The sequence below is a fragment of the Anoplopoma fimbria genome, chromosome 2 (assembly GCF_027596085.1).
Source record: "Anoplopoma fimbria isolate UVic2021 breed Golden Eagle Sablefish chromosome 2, Afim_UVic_2022, whole genome shotgun sequence".
Classification (NCBI taxonomy): Eukaryota; Metazoa; Chordata; class Actinopteri; order Perciformes; family Anoplopomatidae; genus Anoplopoma; species Anoplopoma fimbria.
This window is the reverse complement of record NC_072450.1, coordinates 11,335,914-11,352,844: the sequence shown is the minus strand read 5'-3', so window position 1 is coordinate 11,352,844 and position 16,931 is coordinate 11,335,914. Positions and strand designations below refer to the sequence as shown.

The 16,931-nt window shown below is 37.6% G+C and overlaps 1 protein-coding gene across 2 annotated transcripts; it reads right to left on the bottom strand.

Moving 5' to 3' along the window:
* Positions 1–213: 213 nt before the first annotated feature.
* ube2q1 (ubiquitin-conjugating enzyme E2Q family member 1) lies at positions 214–14,926 on the bottom strand. 2 transcript variants are annotated; one of them, XM_054615384.1, is made up of 14 exons: positions 14,557–14,926; positions 14,212–14,395; positions 13,738–13,842; positions 10,595–10,717; positions 10,188–10,241; positions 9,579–9,719; positions 9,158–9,242; positions 8,676–8,736; positions 8,497–8,587; positions 8,343–8,401; positions 8,116–8,164; positions 7,903–7,998; positions 5,324–5,390; positions 214–3,674 (listed from the first exon to the last, which is right to left on the bottom strand). In XM_054615384.1, exons 2-14 carry the CDS (start codon positions 14,368–14,370, stop codon positions 3,643–3,645), a joined length of 1,122 nt encoding a protein of 373 aa, XP_054471359.1. In that variant the 5' UTR covers positions 14,371–14,395; positions 14,557–14,926; the 3' UTR covers positions 214–3,642. The 2 variants fall into 2 exon arrangements, with proteins under 2 accessions (XP_054471359.1, XP_054471351.1); XM_054615376.1 differs by having other exon boundaries at positions 14,212–14,926.
* Positions 14,927–16,931: the final 2,005 nt, after the last annotated feature.

The window sequence follows — 16,931 nt, the reverse complement described above, 5'->3', positions numbered from 1 at the left end:
ATCCTTTGGCAAAGATCACCATCTACTGGAAAATACAAGAAATACATTCAGCCAGGATCCATACTGAACAACTGTAGCTCAATTAAGGTGCTCAGGGAATTCATTGTAGGTTGGTGGGTAGTGTGATGCATGTGTGAGGTGCATTCCACTGTAACCAGAGATGCAGTTGGACCTCTTTCTTAGGAGTTGTAGCGCCAAAACAAGTGAGCTAATCAATACGTTTAATTGTTATTTGTTGGTGATACATTTTCATTCAATGGCATGGAGGTTTTGGATGGATTACTCTTCCAGGAAACAAATAGTTTTTTTTTTTGTTTTTTTACACACCTCATTAGAACAGAATAAAGTGATATTTCATAAAATTCTTTATTTATAAACTTGATGCAAGTTTACAAATTACTTTACATGGTCAAAATCACCCTTGCAATGGAAAAAATGAAACCAAACCAAAGCATGCTAACAGTGCATAACTTTATAACCCCGCCACTGCAGTTAATGAAGCAAGGTAAAGAACCCAGGATCAGGCCAATTCAGACCTCAGACCAATATGTCGCTCGCCAAAGCGGAGAAGGTTTTTGTTAGTTGGTGTTGAGGAAAAGTCTTGAGTACACCACTAGTCCAAAGGGTCAGGTTAAAGATGTGGGTTGACTATTGTTCTGATGGCACACAAATCGGAAACTGCTACTTTTGTTGGGAATCCTTCGCATCTTTAAAGGTAATCCGAGCAGGTAGGATGTCGTGTTAAGTCCATGCTTCTCTCCTAGTATCTGACCTGGTTAAATAAGCGGCACACAGGGAGAACCCACCCTGTGCACTGATGTAGGGAACCACAAGTAAACAATTAATGAACAACCGATACATCTAGTCTTTTTTTTTTTTTTTTTTTAAATCACCCTACCCGACCACGCTTTGTCTTCAGTAGCTCGGTGAAGAACACCCATTGATATATTGACATGCAGAATACAGCAATATCAAAGAGACAGGGTAGATGTGTTCTGAACCGCTCAAGTGCAGATTAATCCGAGGGCGGGCGCAAACACCCTGCTCCACATCTGATTCCAAAGAACTTGTTTAATATTGTTTTAAACCCTCAAAAAGGTATTCAGAATTCGACAGCAAAACATACTGCGATGCCTTTTGGTATGTCGGGTTTTTTTCCGTTTTGTTTTTTTAAATGGCCCCCCAAAAAAGGTTTGACACATTCAATCTTGCACTTCATGACGATATTCCGAAGCAATCCTTAGCAAAGTCGAGTGTGCGGTATGTATTCCTGAGTTTACTTCTCCAGAGAATGCAGGGGTGGGGCTCGACAAAGTGACCAGAATGAAGTGATCAGTACATTACCGATGGCATCACAACAGCTAACAACCATGCCAATGATTTGTAGTCATGTTGGGGGTTTTTGCTTGTGGTGAAAGACTAAAAAGGAAGGTGACACTTGTTATGGACATCCTGCGAGTCTAAACAAACGTCAGACGTGTGCTGAATATGAGCAGGCTGTATGATTTATACCCATCTGTACCGGTTTGGAAAATATTGGTTGTTGTGACTGAGGTCAGTATCACTGAGGAAATTTCTAAATCAACTTAAAAAAAAAAAAAAAAAAAAAAAAGGAATGAATGTATGAATTAGCATAACTAAGCTTTCTATGCTGGTTTTTCAGGACAATATACTTAAAACAATGCAAGTAACCACACAATAGAACACCCACAACAAACGTGTAACTGCATTAATTGGAATGCTCCGCACAGTTTTCTGCATATTATTCACATTACATCAAAGGACCCAGCGCGCTGAGGGGTACAGCGGCACTGAGAGTGGTTATGAATAGTAACCAGAGAGGTTGGTGATGGGAAGAGCTGGGTCCCTCCTGTGGCAAATCTGAACAAATATTTATCAAACCCACACAAATATTCTGGGAACTGAACAGACTCCAGTCGATCTTTCCCAGGTGTGAAGCCGGTTAGGTATATGGGTTTCGAGACTATTGCTGTGAATTTTGAAAACTCAGGGCTGCGTTTTAAAACCAGCCGTGAGGTCAAGGAAAAGTCAGAAGGTAAAAAGGTCACTTTTTTTTTTTTTTTTTTTTTTCCCCCAGACTGTTACAACTGCAGGATTGGCAAAGTGCTCAGGATGTGAACCAGCTACGAGAAAACTAAGCAGGTGACTACGCCGATAAGACTAATTTTCCTCAGTACAACAAAACTCCACAACGGTCTCTTCACTGCATAGCCTTACTGAGGTTCATCCGGTTTGAGTGATTAGATATGAATAGCCAAACCCTCTGGAATGCCAGGAACAGCTGTGTCTATGCCATTATTGTTACAGCCGTTGTAGTTAAGAGGTGCTGTCAAAAAAAGGGGGGGGGAATGGTACTGTCGATGTTTCCAATAACATGAGGATTACAAATCAATATTTTTTTAAAAAAGAAACAAAAAAAACCAAAAAAAAAACCGCAGTAGTCATTAAGCTTACATAAGAACACGGTGTACTTTTGTTTCCTTCTGCAAAGAGTATCCATGAAGCAACTTTTTCTTATTCTAAATGGGTCTTGAGAAGTTGCAGTGCCCCTGCTGTTAATAGTCAAGGGTATATAGTAATACAGTCTTCGCCCAGCCAAAGACCCAGACAAAGTTACATTATAAACAATTAAATCCTTTTGCAGAAATACAAATTTACATGTTTACACGTGAAGTTAAAATCAACTACATTACAGTGTGATCCAAACCAAACACGCCCCCAAGCTTTGCCTGGTCATGTTTCTTGGGTTGCCAACACACCAAACCTCTCCTGCAGGGGAGTTGTCCAGTTGCTGGTTGTGATGACAACACTGGTCTCCATCTTTGGAGCTCAGCAAGATGCTGTTCTTCATTATGTGCTGTCCCACCTAGGCTGCAAAAGTCTCTTTATCTTTGTCCCGACCTCGGGGCTTCGAGCTTTAAAAGAAAAAGAGGTTTGAAAGCAAGCTAGCCCCGGAAAGCATGTTATTCCAGATGACGGATCTTGGCATTGCAAAGATAATACATGAGCACAATATTACAGAGGACGTCCATGGAGAGACAAGTTAGTGGTTCTTCCACCACCAGCCACCACTGTGCATCATATGAGGGATCCAGTCTGCGGCCAGAGAGCCAGTGTCCGGCGACTGGAGGATCAGACTGCCACTGCTGCCGGATAAAGTCATGCTGCACCTTTCAACTCACAGCCAGCAAGAAAACCTTGGCATGCTTAACGCCAAAAAACAAAAAGGGTGAGTGTGCGACATTTAGTCCATCGTTTTCCTGGAGTATGGGATGAATGTCGCAATGGAAAAAAAATTAGATTGTATCAGACAACAGATGTACAGAGATAAATATTGTGGAGAGGACACCATTGCGAGTAGCTGATGAGCTTGGATGTAGATTTCAGGTTGGTGGGGGGTGTGTGTGTGTGTGTGTGGGGGTGTGTGTGTGTCTGTGTGTCTGTGTGTCTGTGTGCTAGTTTATGGGTGGGCACTGAATGAGGAAATTTGGTTTAGAGTTCAAACTCTCATGTAGAGAGCCAAATGGGTCGCAGGGTAAAAAAATAATAATTATTGGTCGCAAGGAGAAAAAAATAAATCAAAGACATGTGGTTCCAGTGCAGGAAAGGCAGGAGTCTGTTTTAGCCGTCTTCCTTGGGGGGTGTGTACCAGCCTAACGGGGGAAAAAACAACAACAAAGAATGACTATACAGATAACGAAACAATCTACAGTCAGCAGGTCTACACCACCGTTAATATCAGGGTAACATGCAGAGGCTGTTTGCATGTCCAAGACCCACAACCCTGGGTAGAGAGTGTTCAGTGGTGAAGCCCAGGGCACATATGGTTCTGAATTTTTAAACACATTAGGCCAGGCTGTCAGTTCTCAACTTGTTTAATCTACTGCATTTAATTATAGCTCAATGTAGCCTGACAGAGGAGAGCTATTTGCATATTTTCACCTGCACTGCTGGTTTTAAAATGCAGCCTGGTGTTTTCACAGAGGTCAAGGACAACAACAACAAAAAAATTGTGCACCAATGGTCATCTTTTTGCAACAGGCCTAGCAGTGCGGTTCGTCTAATACAACTAACTTCTCTTCTATATTAAACTGCATATTGATTGGATTTGACTGGGTATGTCATTATTTTATTCTGCTCTGCTTGCAAACAGCAGAATATGAGTTAAAATGATCCAAGTCACAAAGCATTCAGTTCATATACAGCTAGGTGGCATGTCTATGAAACAATGTTAGAACATTCATCATCGCACCTGAACATGACATTGGTAAACAGCAGGTTATAGCAAGCATTATAATAGTTGTTAAGACAATTATTTAGGACATTTGTCATCTTCCATAAAAGACTGTGTAACCAGCACCGCTATGCACTACTACTACTCCTCTCCTGACATACTGTTGAACCAACAGCCTACACCTTTATATTAGTTACTTATAGATTTATCGTAATCAGCTTTGTAGAAGCTTAGTGGGCAACAGGAATTATGCATTTAAATACTATCAGCACTAAATAATACCAGTTGTTAAAGTTCTTAAGTCTCATTATGTAGTTTTGTTCCTAGCAGTAATGTTTTAAAAAACACGTATATCAAATATTTGACAATAATTTGTCTCTCCTCTCTTCTCTGTATGTTACACACTCCTGTCAACACCAAATTCTAAGCTGAAGGCAGAACATCTGAATAATAAAGTTGGTTTACTTTCTTTTTTTTTTTTTAAATCATTGGTTTTTATTTTAATTAATCCATTTGTCAAGAATCATGTAAAAAAGTATTAATCTCATGGGCTTTACATCTGTTATAGAAGTCCATTTCTAGCAGCACGCCCAACATTTTTTTATACTCTTCAGTATCCATCTGCTGTAACAAAACACTTCTGAGAGGTTAGCTGCTGTCTTTTTGCTTTTAGGCTGAAATATGCTTCAATAAGACCCCTTTAAAGATCTGTGCACTATTGTTAGGTCAGTCTGATCTTTGACCTTGAGTGTATATAATGATAAATGTGAGATATGAAATGGTCAAAGTAACATGGTTATTGTTTCAGTATAAATCTGAATGGTATTCAATCACAAGCCTGTTAAACTTATAGCGTGTATGTGTATTATTGATATCTATATCCTGCCAACTACTTTACAAATGAGTGTAACAACTTGGACTACATGAATGTTAATGTTGTCCTTGTTTTGTAATTACACAACAGTACAAGCAATAACTTCCCTCAGCTTTGATGCATCGGAGGGATTTGGTTTCAGTAAACAAGGTCAGCGCTGCACACCGTATGAAACTGGAGACAAAAACACTTACCGTTCTTTTCGTGGATCTGAACCAGGGATTTGTAGGACTGCTGTGCTCGGGCAAGATTGTACTGGTTCTGCAGCAAAATATCAAAATAATAAAATAAAAATGAATATACAAATCATGAAAAAAAACCCTATCTCACTGCATCCAAACTAAAGAGCAAAACCCAGTGTATGGCGCAGGGTAACGCACATGCATTCCCCCTTTGTTGGACCTTTCATACTGGACTGCTTTCATGCACACCTGGTCATAAGAACTCACATAAGAACTGGCTCTGCACCTTTAGTTCAACACAACTGCACAGAATTGACTCTTAGCCAAGTCCCGCCTCTCGAACGCAGACTGGCTAATCACAGTTTAGCATTAGCAAGTTCTGCCCAGGGTCCGACAACTATTGCCCCATAGACTCAGCAATCATTGGAGATGTTTTTCAATTTCATGCAGGTTTTCTGGATTTTGAGCTAGTCATGGGTAAACTGTGTGTAATAGTGATACTTGTTATCTGATTTTTTTTTGTCAATGAAGTCCTGTGTATTTGGCGAGAGCCACATAGCAGCTGTTTCTGGTTAAACAAAAGGATTGTACTCTTTATAAAAAAAAAAAAAAAAAAAAGGTATACATCTCCATAGGGTCCTTTCCATAATGTTGTTAGACACTTATTGTAATAATCAGTCAGGGGCAAGACTTGTGATGTATTGGTTTACTTTAACACTGATCTGTAATGTTAGGCTGTAGCTTCTATCTTCGCCTTTTTCACCAGTTTATACTGCTGAGTTAGTTTGACATATGCTTTTTTTGTTTCTCCAAAATTGTGATCATATTTATGCAGGTGGTGTATAATTTTAATGAGCTGCTAAGGGACAATTACACAAGACTTTTTACAAATCTATATGATAGAAATTCCTTAATTTAGGGTCGAGTGATGTTTGTAGTTCCACACCTCGGGTAGGTTTCACAAAGATGGACTTTGACTATGTCTTGTATCAAAGTAATAGTCTTAATACTTCTTTGCACACGGTTATCTAGTTCCTGAATATCTTAGGAAGGACTTAGTTACCGGGAACATGTCTGACTGCTCAAACCAATCAGCTCCCTTCACCCCAGCAAGAAATGTTGTGGAAGAATTCAACAGTTTCTAGTATATTTTGTGTGTGAGTGTCACCATAAAATAAATTTAAAAAAACTTCAAATAAATGAAAATCTCTACGCAATGCAATGTAGCAGAGTTGAGATGCTTTGGCTTCTTAATGTGGCAGGGCTTACTACTTTTGCTAACTCTTCTGTCAGGCTTAGGGTAGTTTCCTAAAATAACTCACCTCACTGTTATGTCTTTTTATTTCTAAAAGTGTTACATTTTCCTTCAATACAGCAGTCTATATATGCTACATAATGGCTTGTGTTTCACTTGCACCATATGTGCTCAACAGTATACCGGAGCGTAATTTTATGCATCAAGTCTATTTTCTTCCATTCTGTGCAAGTACCTTAAGTGGTTGAGCGTTGGGCTTTGAGTGCCGTAAAACGTGGGTGACCTACACTCAATACACCGCCTGAACATCTCCTTTGTATACTTGGACACAGGAGGATGACTGAAGCTGCTCTGCTGCTGTTGCTAGGTGGGCTGTGTAGACAATATGTAAGACTCTAGCAATTCTATAGTGACCCTTTAGTCTTAGTCTTAGTTTTTAGAGCAGCTCCTGCCCCCCTTTTTATATGGTTGCAGATTGAGTGCTTAACCCTGGTTGAGAGAGTTAAAAAAATAACATATTTGGATTTTTCAATAACACTGACAGCAAACACAGGTTTATCCCGGTTACCGCACGAAATCTGAAAGTGGTACGCGGTGTTAATATCATCAAATGGTCCAGATGAATGCCTTTTTCCAGTGCAGTGGAAGTACAGCTTTAATAAAGCTATAGTGTGCAATTTAAAAAACAGCCTAAATTATTTCCCAGGGCGATGGTGAAAAACATTTAGGCTGGAGCATTGCTGTGAATTATAGTTCTCAGAGAGAATCTGAATCAGCAAAGAAAATTGCATTCCTTGCAACTCTTCTCAGTTGTCAGCAAATCAAAGTAACTATAAATTGACATGCTGCAAAGATTTAAAAGTGAAGAAAAAAAAACTTTTAAATAGTTAAATAAATTGAGAATAGATGAAAGCCAAACCCATGAAAATTAAAAAACGTGAGAAACATCAATTCATTTGCATATATGAGCTTCTGAGAGATGAAATATCTTGGTTTCTTTGGTACTAAATATATCAAACTCTGGGAGAAGCCGGTAGCCAGATTAAGTTTCATTAAGAGAACATGTCAGCACAAAAAAAATAAGCATCTACTTTGGCTCTCCCAGCCACGCTGCACCTCCAACTCCACTCAGAGTTTCAAAAATTTAGCATCAACAGCTTTTGCTCCCAAAACAGAAGATTTCCACCCTGCATAACAGACCACCGTTTAAAAAGCAGGGAACCAGGCCTCTGTGTCAAAGCACTGTCATCGTTGTCCACATTGTTCATTATGTGAGCTAAACATTTTCACAGGACTTTACCCAACATGAAAAAAAAAAACCTGCTTCCTGACTTACTTTATTGGCTCCAAACTGCACTCTGGCTTTTCCCTTGACTAAAGTGGCATTGATCTGCATGATGACAGATTCAATGGAATAGGCACTGCTCCAACCCTGCAATCAGAAAAATGGTTTTGAAAAATGTTAAACAGATATATATAATTAAATGTTATATAAGTATGCAGTGCAAATTCATATTAATTTACTGCTTAAAAAATACATTTGACATACCTGTTTGGTGAGAAGTTCCATGCACAGGGCACCTCCTCCAAGAACATAACTACGCAAACACAGAACAAAAATATGAGCGAAGAGAAAAAGAAAAGCTGTATCAACATAATTAAGTCCTCTTCCAAAAGAAAAAGACAGTGCCGTCTCAAATGAGACAATTGTGAAAGGGGACTTAAGAAACTGTAAAAATAAAATAAAAAAGAAATGTACCAGCTAAATTAACTTACCCTCCAGAAAGCACAGGCGAAACCACCCGGACAAAAGGTGGATCAAAGGGGAAATTATCCTGTAAAGCAGACCAGCAAAAACACTCAATTTACAGACTTCAAAAGACTCCAAATGGTATTTTTTATTTATTTATGTAGAGCCAAATGTACTCACTTTATATGAGAAGTCTAGCAAAATGTAATCCATCCCTTCCTTTTCCTTTAGGACTTGTAAATCGCTGTGTAAGGGGCTATCTGGATCCACCCTGTTGGTCATTAAATGATGAAATCAGTCTGTGTTTATGCTGACATAGAGAAAAATAACATGTGACACAAGATCCCGCAGTTACTTACGTCCTTAGTTTGACGTGCCATTCATACAGGCTGTCGTTAACAAGCTCGACTGAATAGATGCCTGCAAAAGAAATTGATTATTCAGGAGTTCTCAGATGTCTCCCACTGCAAGGTTTATTAAAAACTATAATGATTTAATCCCCCATTTCATTTTATAAACTGAGACATAATGCAGTGAGGCAAAGCAGAAAATGTATTAGAACATGTACCTCCACTCTCATACCCATGTCAGTTAATTTTAAGGCAATTGTTTAAGGCCTAATTCAAAATGTGAAAACTCATACAAAAAAAATTGATCATTTTTTTTTTTTATAAATGTAGTTATACATTAACTACATTTTTCATCAACTGGATAGAATTGCTGAATATAGTGTGTGAGGGTTTGTAGAAATACATGTGCTAGTTTCTGGGTAGAGTTATTTGCAAGTGTTCTTTTCACTCCGATCTGCACCAAAGAGCAGACCACCGTGCAGGGTGCATACCTGTCTTGTAACTCTGAGACCTGTAGATCTCTCTTAGCTCCTTCATCAGGCGGTCAGAGGCTTGAACTGAACCAGACACAGCTCCCTGCAAAAATAAAAACAACAACTGTAACTATAAAAGACAAAGAACACAGTAGTCCACCTGTCATCTGAACTTAACATGTCATCTGAACTTAACATGTATATAAATATATATATATATATATATATATATATATATATATATATATATTATACATGTTAAGTTCAGATGAAACTGTGTATGGTCACACAAACACACACACCTTCTTGAGAGAATGTTTGACTAATCCTGAAAACATTTTTTTTAAATGGATAAAGAAGTGCATGAAAGCATGCAACCTTAGTTCCACAGGATATATTTCAAATTGTGTTTGAAATATATGCACTGAATAAGACTTACATTTAAGTGGTCCTGCCTCTGGTTCTTTCGGATTTTCTCCAGGATGGCCAAATTCTCCTTCTCGATGCCATCATCCTCAGATTTCTTCCCATCCACAGGCTCCTCCTCTTTCATTTCATAGTGGTCCAGATCCTCTATGTCCTGTTGTATCATATTTGATATTTTAGACAATTTAAATACTTTCTGGTTATCCAGATTTACATACAACATAAAAAAATAAAATAAAAAAAAGAGTCCAGGAATTAAAGCCAGTGCTAAGACAAAGGACACGCTTAAACATCCTTGTTCAATAAAATAACATTGTAACAAAGCAAACATTGACATTAGCTTGTCAATATCCGGGTTGAGCAGATCATAATCAAATCAAACCTAAAGACAATAATCATGAGTCTGTATTGCTGGAAGATAAGGACAGACATACCAATACAAAAACATTTTGAATATTGACATCTTTATTAAACAATATGCTTTGCTGACAGCCTAAACATTCCTCTTTCAATTTATGTGTGACTAAGATTGGAGGAAATCACTAGTGTATCATTACTGAGCAACTAGTAAAACCTTCCAAGAGCAATACATTGGGTGTTTGGACCAGAGATGATAACTTACCTCTCCCATCTCCTCTTCCTCTTCTTCTTCAGATGTGACCTCCTCCGTTCCATGCTATACACAAACACACACCACAAACAAGGCATTGAGTCAAGCTGAATAAAGTCATCTGAAAGAGCCTCCTGAGCTGACTGGTGTCCTTATTCTAAATAAAACAAACCACAGGAAGAGCCTATTGATCAGCTAAGAGAGCAACTTCACACAAATCACAAAAGCCCCCTGTAATGTAGGCTGCTATTTCATTTCTGAGCAAAATGTGTTTGGATGTGCATAATTTAAAAACATCCTTATTTAAATGAGCATGTCTTATTCCTGAAAAGTGATCAAATACTGGCCGTGTCCTGGCTATGACATTCTATGCAATGCCATCGGGAGGTATTTCACAAGAGCTAACTAGGCAGCCTTGCCTTTCGGTCTTGTCCCACAGGACCTGCTGGCAGGGGCTGGTCCAGCATCTCCACATCTGGATGTTGGGGAAGGTTGTACAGCCGACAAAGATCACAAATGAGTTTCTTCAACTGCTGCAAAAGCTAGGAAATACAAACCACAAACAGAAGGGGGTGAAGAGTTAGACAAACCATTCAAGATTGCAAATGCAGCTACACAGCAATGCCAAGTGGCAGACACGTGACAGATCGTGTGCATGTAAAATAGTTGATCATCAAGTTAATCTTAAAATGTATAAAGCCCAACATCGGGAATCAAAATCAGCTCCAGGGCGACAGTATACATGATATAAGGACAACTGTCCTAAGGCCGTCACTTCAGATAATTAGTATAATTATTTGTCACACATATTATGCAAGTAGATTATATATATATTATTGGAGAAGGCATCAATAAAATATATCTGTTTTTTGTTTTTTTTAAATTACAGGACCTTGAATGCAAAACTAGCAATTTGTGATTCCTGTCTTACTAGTGTAAGTGTAGAATAAATGTAGGGCCATTTACTCTCATATGACTTTAAAGTAAGGATTTAAACATAAGAACACTGACATACAGTTGGTACTCATACACAAAAATAGGCCACATAGTCATCATGCTGCCATCAGCCACTGTGGTCTGCCTTTGCAGATTTGGTGCAATTCAAAGATGTGCCACTTAAACATTTGTGCAACAGTAAGAGAGAAAGAAGCTGGATCTTATCTATCCACAGGAAGGTAAGGTTTGTCCATTAATAAACACACAACATTAACAATGTTTTATATATTATTGTAGATTAAATTATGGTGCAAACAAAATAAATCTGTAAAAAAAATAAACATCTGACAGCACTTCTATAAAAAGCATATTTTCTGTCCTACAAATAGAGCAGCATGAATAAGTAGGTTAACTAAGCTCAAGATGTCACCACACAAGTAGGAGTATATGAGAATCTGCTTGTCACAGCCACATTTTGACCTCAAAAGTTGGCCCAATGATCACACGTCAGTCATTTGGTGTACTTAAAACCTGCCTGTTTGCACTTGCCAGTTAGACATGTTCAGCCCATTCTCCAAGTACGAAGTCACACACATTTATGCAACCAATGCAAGCTGTTTGTTTATGCTTGATAGCCCATAAGAAATTTGACATAAGCTCCAAGTTCCGTGCATCTCGTGAATACATAACTAAAATGAGGAACAACTCCCTGCACCACTGAACAGTTTCTTTAACTTGTTCAACATGGCAAAAATATAGCAAGAATTATTTAAAAAAAAATGTTAAAAGGACAAGTACTTTATGAAATGTAATCTAGAAAAACAAATATGAAGTGAATTCAGAGTTAACACATCTAAATAATTACTCATCATCATCAACTAATCACAGTCCACCTCCCTCTGATGAAGCTCAACATAGCAGGCTGGCATTATGTCACAATAATGCAAAGAAAAAGCTCCTGCTGAGTGGCAGCCTGGTCAACACTTGTTTAGCCAAGCGACTGAGTTAAGACAAATACAGTGTAGTCTTCTCCTTCAGTCCTGTGCTATATACCTCAGACATACTTATGTTAAGAGTAAGTCAGCTGGGAAATATTTGATTATTTTTCTTAAATCGAAACTGTTGTACCAAATGAAAACGTACAGTACCAGTCAAAGGTTTGGACACACCTTCTCATTCAACTACTTTGAAGAATCTAAAATCTAAAACATATTCTGGTTTGTTGACCATTTGTTTGTTTACCACATAATTCCATATGTGCCAAGATCTACTGATTCGAATTTAGATTAAATGAGTTGGATCATCGAGCCATGCTCATCAAGTGCTGAACTGAAAATAAATAATGGTGTGTCGCCTATGTACACTCAAATGTTCAATTGCTCAAATTGTCAATGCCCCATTTACATGGCAACAGACTATTTCTGTACATTTCTGTGAGCAAACACAAAATTGAAAGTAATGATTGTGTGATTGCATTTAAGACTCATGTGGAGTTGTAATATCAAGTATGTCCAAATTGTGGTGGACACTGCATCATAGATAGTTTTCATGGAAACTTATCCAAATAATTTCAGCCATATTTGTAATACCAAAGCAAAATTATTCACTGGAAAGGTAAAGGGCCAACTCTACCCAAGTTGTGTTACTATTTTTGCTCCATTACGTTTCATCTGATGCAGGAAATGGTTTGTTTTCACTCATAAAAAATAAAATCACATTGAATTTACTTATTCTTAACATGTGTATGTCTGAGGTACAGTACCAGTCAAAAGTTTGGACACACCTTCTCATTCAACTACTTTGAAGAATCTAAAATATAAAACATATTCTGGTTTGTTGAGCATTTGTTTGTTTATCACATAATTCCACATGTGTTGCTTCATAGTTTGGATGTCTTCAATATTAATCTACAATGTAGAAAAAAATTAAAATAAAGAAAAAACATTGAACGAGAAGGTGTGTCCAAACTTTTGACTGGTACTGTATATCCAAATTGTGGTGGACACTGCATCAAAGATAGTTTTCATGGAAACTTATCCAAATAATTTCAGCCATATTTGTAATAAAAATATTCACTGGAAAGGGAAAGGGACAACTCTACCCAAGTTGTTTTATCTGATGCAGGAAATGGTTTGTTTTCACTCATAAAAAATAAAATTACATTGAATTTACTGTCTTATTCTTAACATGTGTATGTCTGAGGTACAGTACCAGTCAAAAGTTTGGACACACCTTCTCATTCAACTACTTTGAAGAATCTAAAATATAAAACATATTCTGGTTTGTTGAGCATTTGTTTGTTTACCACATAATTCCATATGTGTTCCTTCATAGTTTGGATGTCTTCAATATTAATCTACAATGTAGAAAAAAATAAAAATAAAGAAAAACCATTGATTGAGAAGGTGTGTCCAAACTTTTGACTGGTTCTGTACCTCAGACATACATTATGTTAAGAATAAGTCAGCTGGGAAATATTTGACATTTTTGTTGTACCAAATGAAAAAGGTATGTAGTGGTGTAAGTATTCACATTGGTCAGCAGCAGAACGTCACTGGGTTGGTATAAATCACCAGATATTTCCTCAGTGACACATAGTGGTGAAACAGACAGTCAGTATAATTACCAGAGTGCTGCCTTTCCTCACATCTTCCAATCTCTCCAAAACTTGCGTCAAGCTCGGGTCATCAGAGTCCACAAACCATATTGGCGGCGTAGATGGATAAGACTCCTGTAGACAGTGGGAAGCATCAAAAACATCAATACATTTGACCTAAATATATATATAAATGTTTGCGTGTCGCAGGGCTAAACATAGACTCAGTAAATAGCGTAAAATCTGAATTAGCTACATTAGCATCCTGCGTTAGCTCACAGATAAAAGCTGCTTATTGTTTCTGTTTAATTGTCTTATTGTCAGACACACTAACCCCACATAAAGACTGCGTAGCTGCCACTGACACTTATGAAACCACGCTAAACCTGCCCCGCATAGCACCAGAGAGTCCAGTTGTTGGGTTAGCATGCTACCTGGCTAGCTAGCTAGCATTAGCATTAGCTCGCTAGCTAGCAACAAGGGAAGTGCGTAAAGCCCCCTCACCGTGATGTTACAGTGGATAATCAACAGCTTCTCCCCAGTTACGTTGAACTGGCAGCTCAGCTCGTCGGGCTTCCAGTCGATGATCCTGAAGCGTTCGTGGTTGGGATCAAAAATGGACTCCAAAAACTTCAGCTCGGCCTTCAGCCCCGACACCGACATCTTCCACGCATCTCCGGCCGGGCCGCTGGGGAGGGGGAGAAGTCGGGACTTAGCTTTTGTAGCTAACGTTAGCTTAAAAGCAGCCAGGCAAAAAAACAAAACAACAAAAACGTGTGGAGAGAATTGGTTAAAATGTGGTGAATTAATGGCACACCGGCCAGATAGATGCAGATGGACACTCAGTACCAGATATGAACAAACGTCCGGGCGGATTTCAGCGAGTTGCTGGGTGAAGTTGCTAACGCTAGCTAGCCTTCAGTTAGCATGCGAGCTAGCGGGGCTAGTCCGTTGTTGTTGTCGTCCCGTCTATTGTTGTTGTCTGTAGGTGGGAACACACAGCTCAAGGTTTCCGCGGCGTCCCGTCACCGTCTCCTTACAGTACCCCCGGGTGGTAACTTGTTACTGATTCAACCGGGGTGCGATCACACTATCTCCACGGGGTGAGGGGCTGTGCTGCCGGGCGGACGGTGTTTTTCATCCCGGTGTGTAGCTGGCCTCTTGTGGGGTTTAAAGATGGCGTTGTGCAACCTCCCCGTTCCCGCAGAATCCCAGCATACAGCGCGTCCTCCGTATATTAGAGGGTACGAAGATAAAGGAAAGTTTACAACAATTCAGAATGGAGTCAGTCGTTAAAGCAGGACATGGATTCAATGTGATTTTTATTTTTTATTTTTTTATATATGAGTGAAAACAAACCATTTCCTGCATCAGATAAAACACAACTTGGGTAGAGTTGTCCCTTTCACTTTACAGTGAATATTTTTATTCAATGTTTTTTCTCGATTTTTATTTTTTTCTACATTGTAGATTAATATTGAAGACATCCAAACTATGAAGGAACACATATGGAATTATGTGGTAAACAAACAAATGCTCAACAAACCAGAATATGTTTTATATTATAGTATTTGAATGAGAAGGTGTGTCCAAACTTTTGACTTGTATTTACTGTCTTATTCTTACAAATGTTAAGAATAAGACAGTAAATTCAATGTGATTTTATTTTTTATTTTTATTTTTCATACAGTACCAAAAAGTTTGGACAAACTCATTCAATGTTTTTCCTTTATTTTTATTTTTTTCACATTGTAGATTAATATTGAAGACATCCAAACTATGAAGGAACACATATGGAATTATGTGGTAAACAAACAAATGCTCAACAAACCAGAATATGTTTTATATTATAGTATTTGAATGAGAAGGTGTGTCCAAACTTTTGACTTGTATTTACTGTCTTATTCTTACACATGTTAAGAATAAGACAGTAAATTCAATGTGATTTTATTTTTTTTTATTTTATTTTTCATACAGTACCAGTCAAAAGTTTGGACACACCTTCTCGTTCAATGTTTTTTCTTTATTTTAATTTTTTTCATTGTAGATTAATATTGAAGACCCAAACTATGAAGGAACACATCAATGTGGTAAACAAACAAATGCTTGGAATGACAAACCTTCTTACACATGTTAAGAATAAGACAGTTCAATGTTTTTTTCCAGTTTTTTTATTTTTATTTTTTTCTACATTGTAGATTAATATTGAAGACATCCAAACTATGAAGGAACACATATGGAATTATGTGGTAAACAAACAAATGCTCAACAAACCAGAATATGTTTTATATTATAGTATTTGAATGAGAAGGTGTGTCCAAACTTTTGACTTGTATTTACTGTCTTATTCTTACAAATGTTAAGAATAAGACAGTAAATTCAATGTGATTTTATTTTTTTTATATGAGTGAAAACAAATCATTTCCTGCATCAGATAAAACACAACTTGGGTAGAGTTGTCCCTTTCCCTTTCCAGTGAATATTTTTATTACAAATATGGCTGAAATTATTTGGATAAGTTTCCATGAAAACTATCTTTGATGCAGTGTCCACCACAATTTGGACATACAGTTTGGACACACCTTCTCATTCAATGTTTTTCCTTTATTTTTATTTTTTTCTACATTGTAGATTAATATTGAAGACATCCAAACTATGAAGGAACACATATGGAATTATGTGGTAAACAAACAAATGCTCAACAAACCAGAATATGTTTTATATTTTAGATTCTTCAAAGTAGTTGAATGAGAAGGTGTGTCCAAACTTTTGACTGGTACTGTACCTCAGACATACACATGTTAAGAATAAGACAGTAAATTCAATGTGATTTTATTTTTATTTTTATTACAAATTTGAAATTATATAAGTTTCAGTACCAGTCAAAAATTTGGACACACCTTCTCATTCAATGTTTTTCCTTTATTTTTATTTTTTTCTACATTGTAGATTAATATTGAAGACATCCAAACTATGAAGGAACACATATGGATTATGTGGTAAACAAACAAATGCTCAACAAACCAGAATATGTTTTATATTTTAGATTCTTCAAAGTAGTTGAATGAGAAGGTGTGTCCAAACTTTTGACTGGTACTGTACCTCAGACATACACATGTTAAGAATAAGACAGTAAATTCAATGTGATTTTATTTTTTATGAGTGAAAACAAACCATTTCCTGCATCAGATAAAACACAACTTGGGTAGAGTTGTCCCTTTCCC

Bases quoted from the DNA above. Each gene is read 5' to 3' on its own strand.
- ube2q1 (XM_054615376.1), bottom strand. From the start codon at position 14,370: ATGTCGGTGTCGGGGCTGAAGGCCGAGCTGAAGTTTTTGGAGTCCATT. The intron at 13,843-14,211 runs GTGAGGGGGCTT...CACTGTCTACAG, and splicing joins TTATCCACTGTAACATCACG to GAGTCTTATCCATCTACGCC. The intron at 5,391-7,902 runs GTAAGTCAGGAA...ATTTTGCTGCAG, and splicing joins TGCAGTTTGGAGCCAATAAA to AACCAGTACAATCTTGCCCG.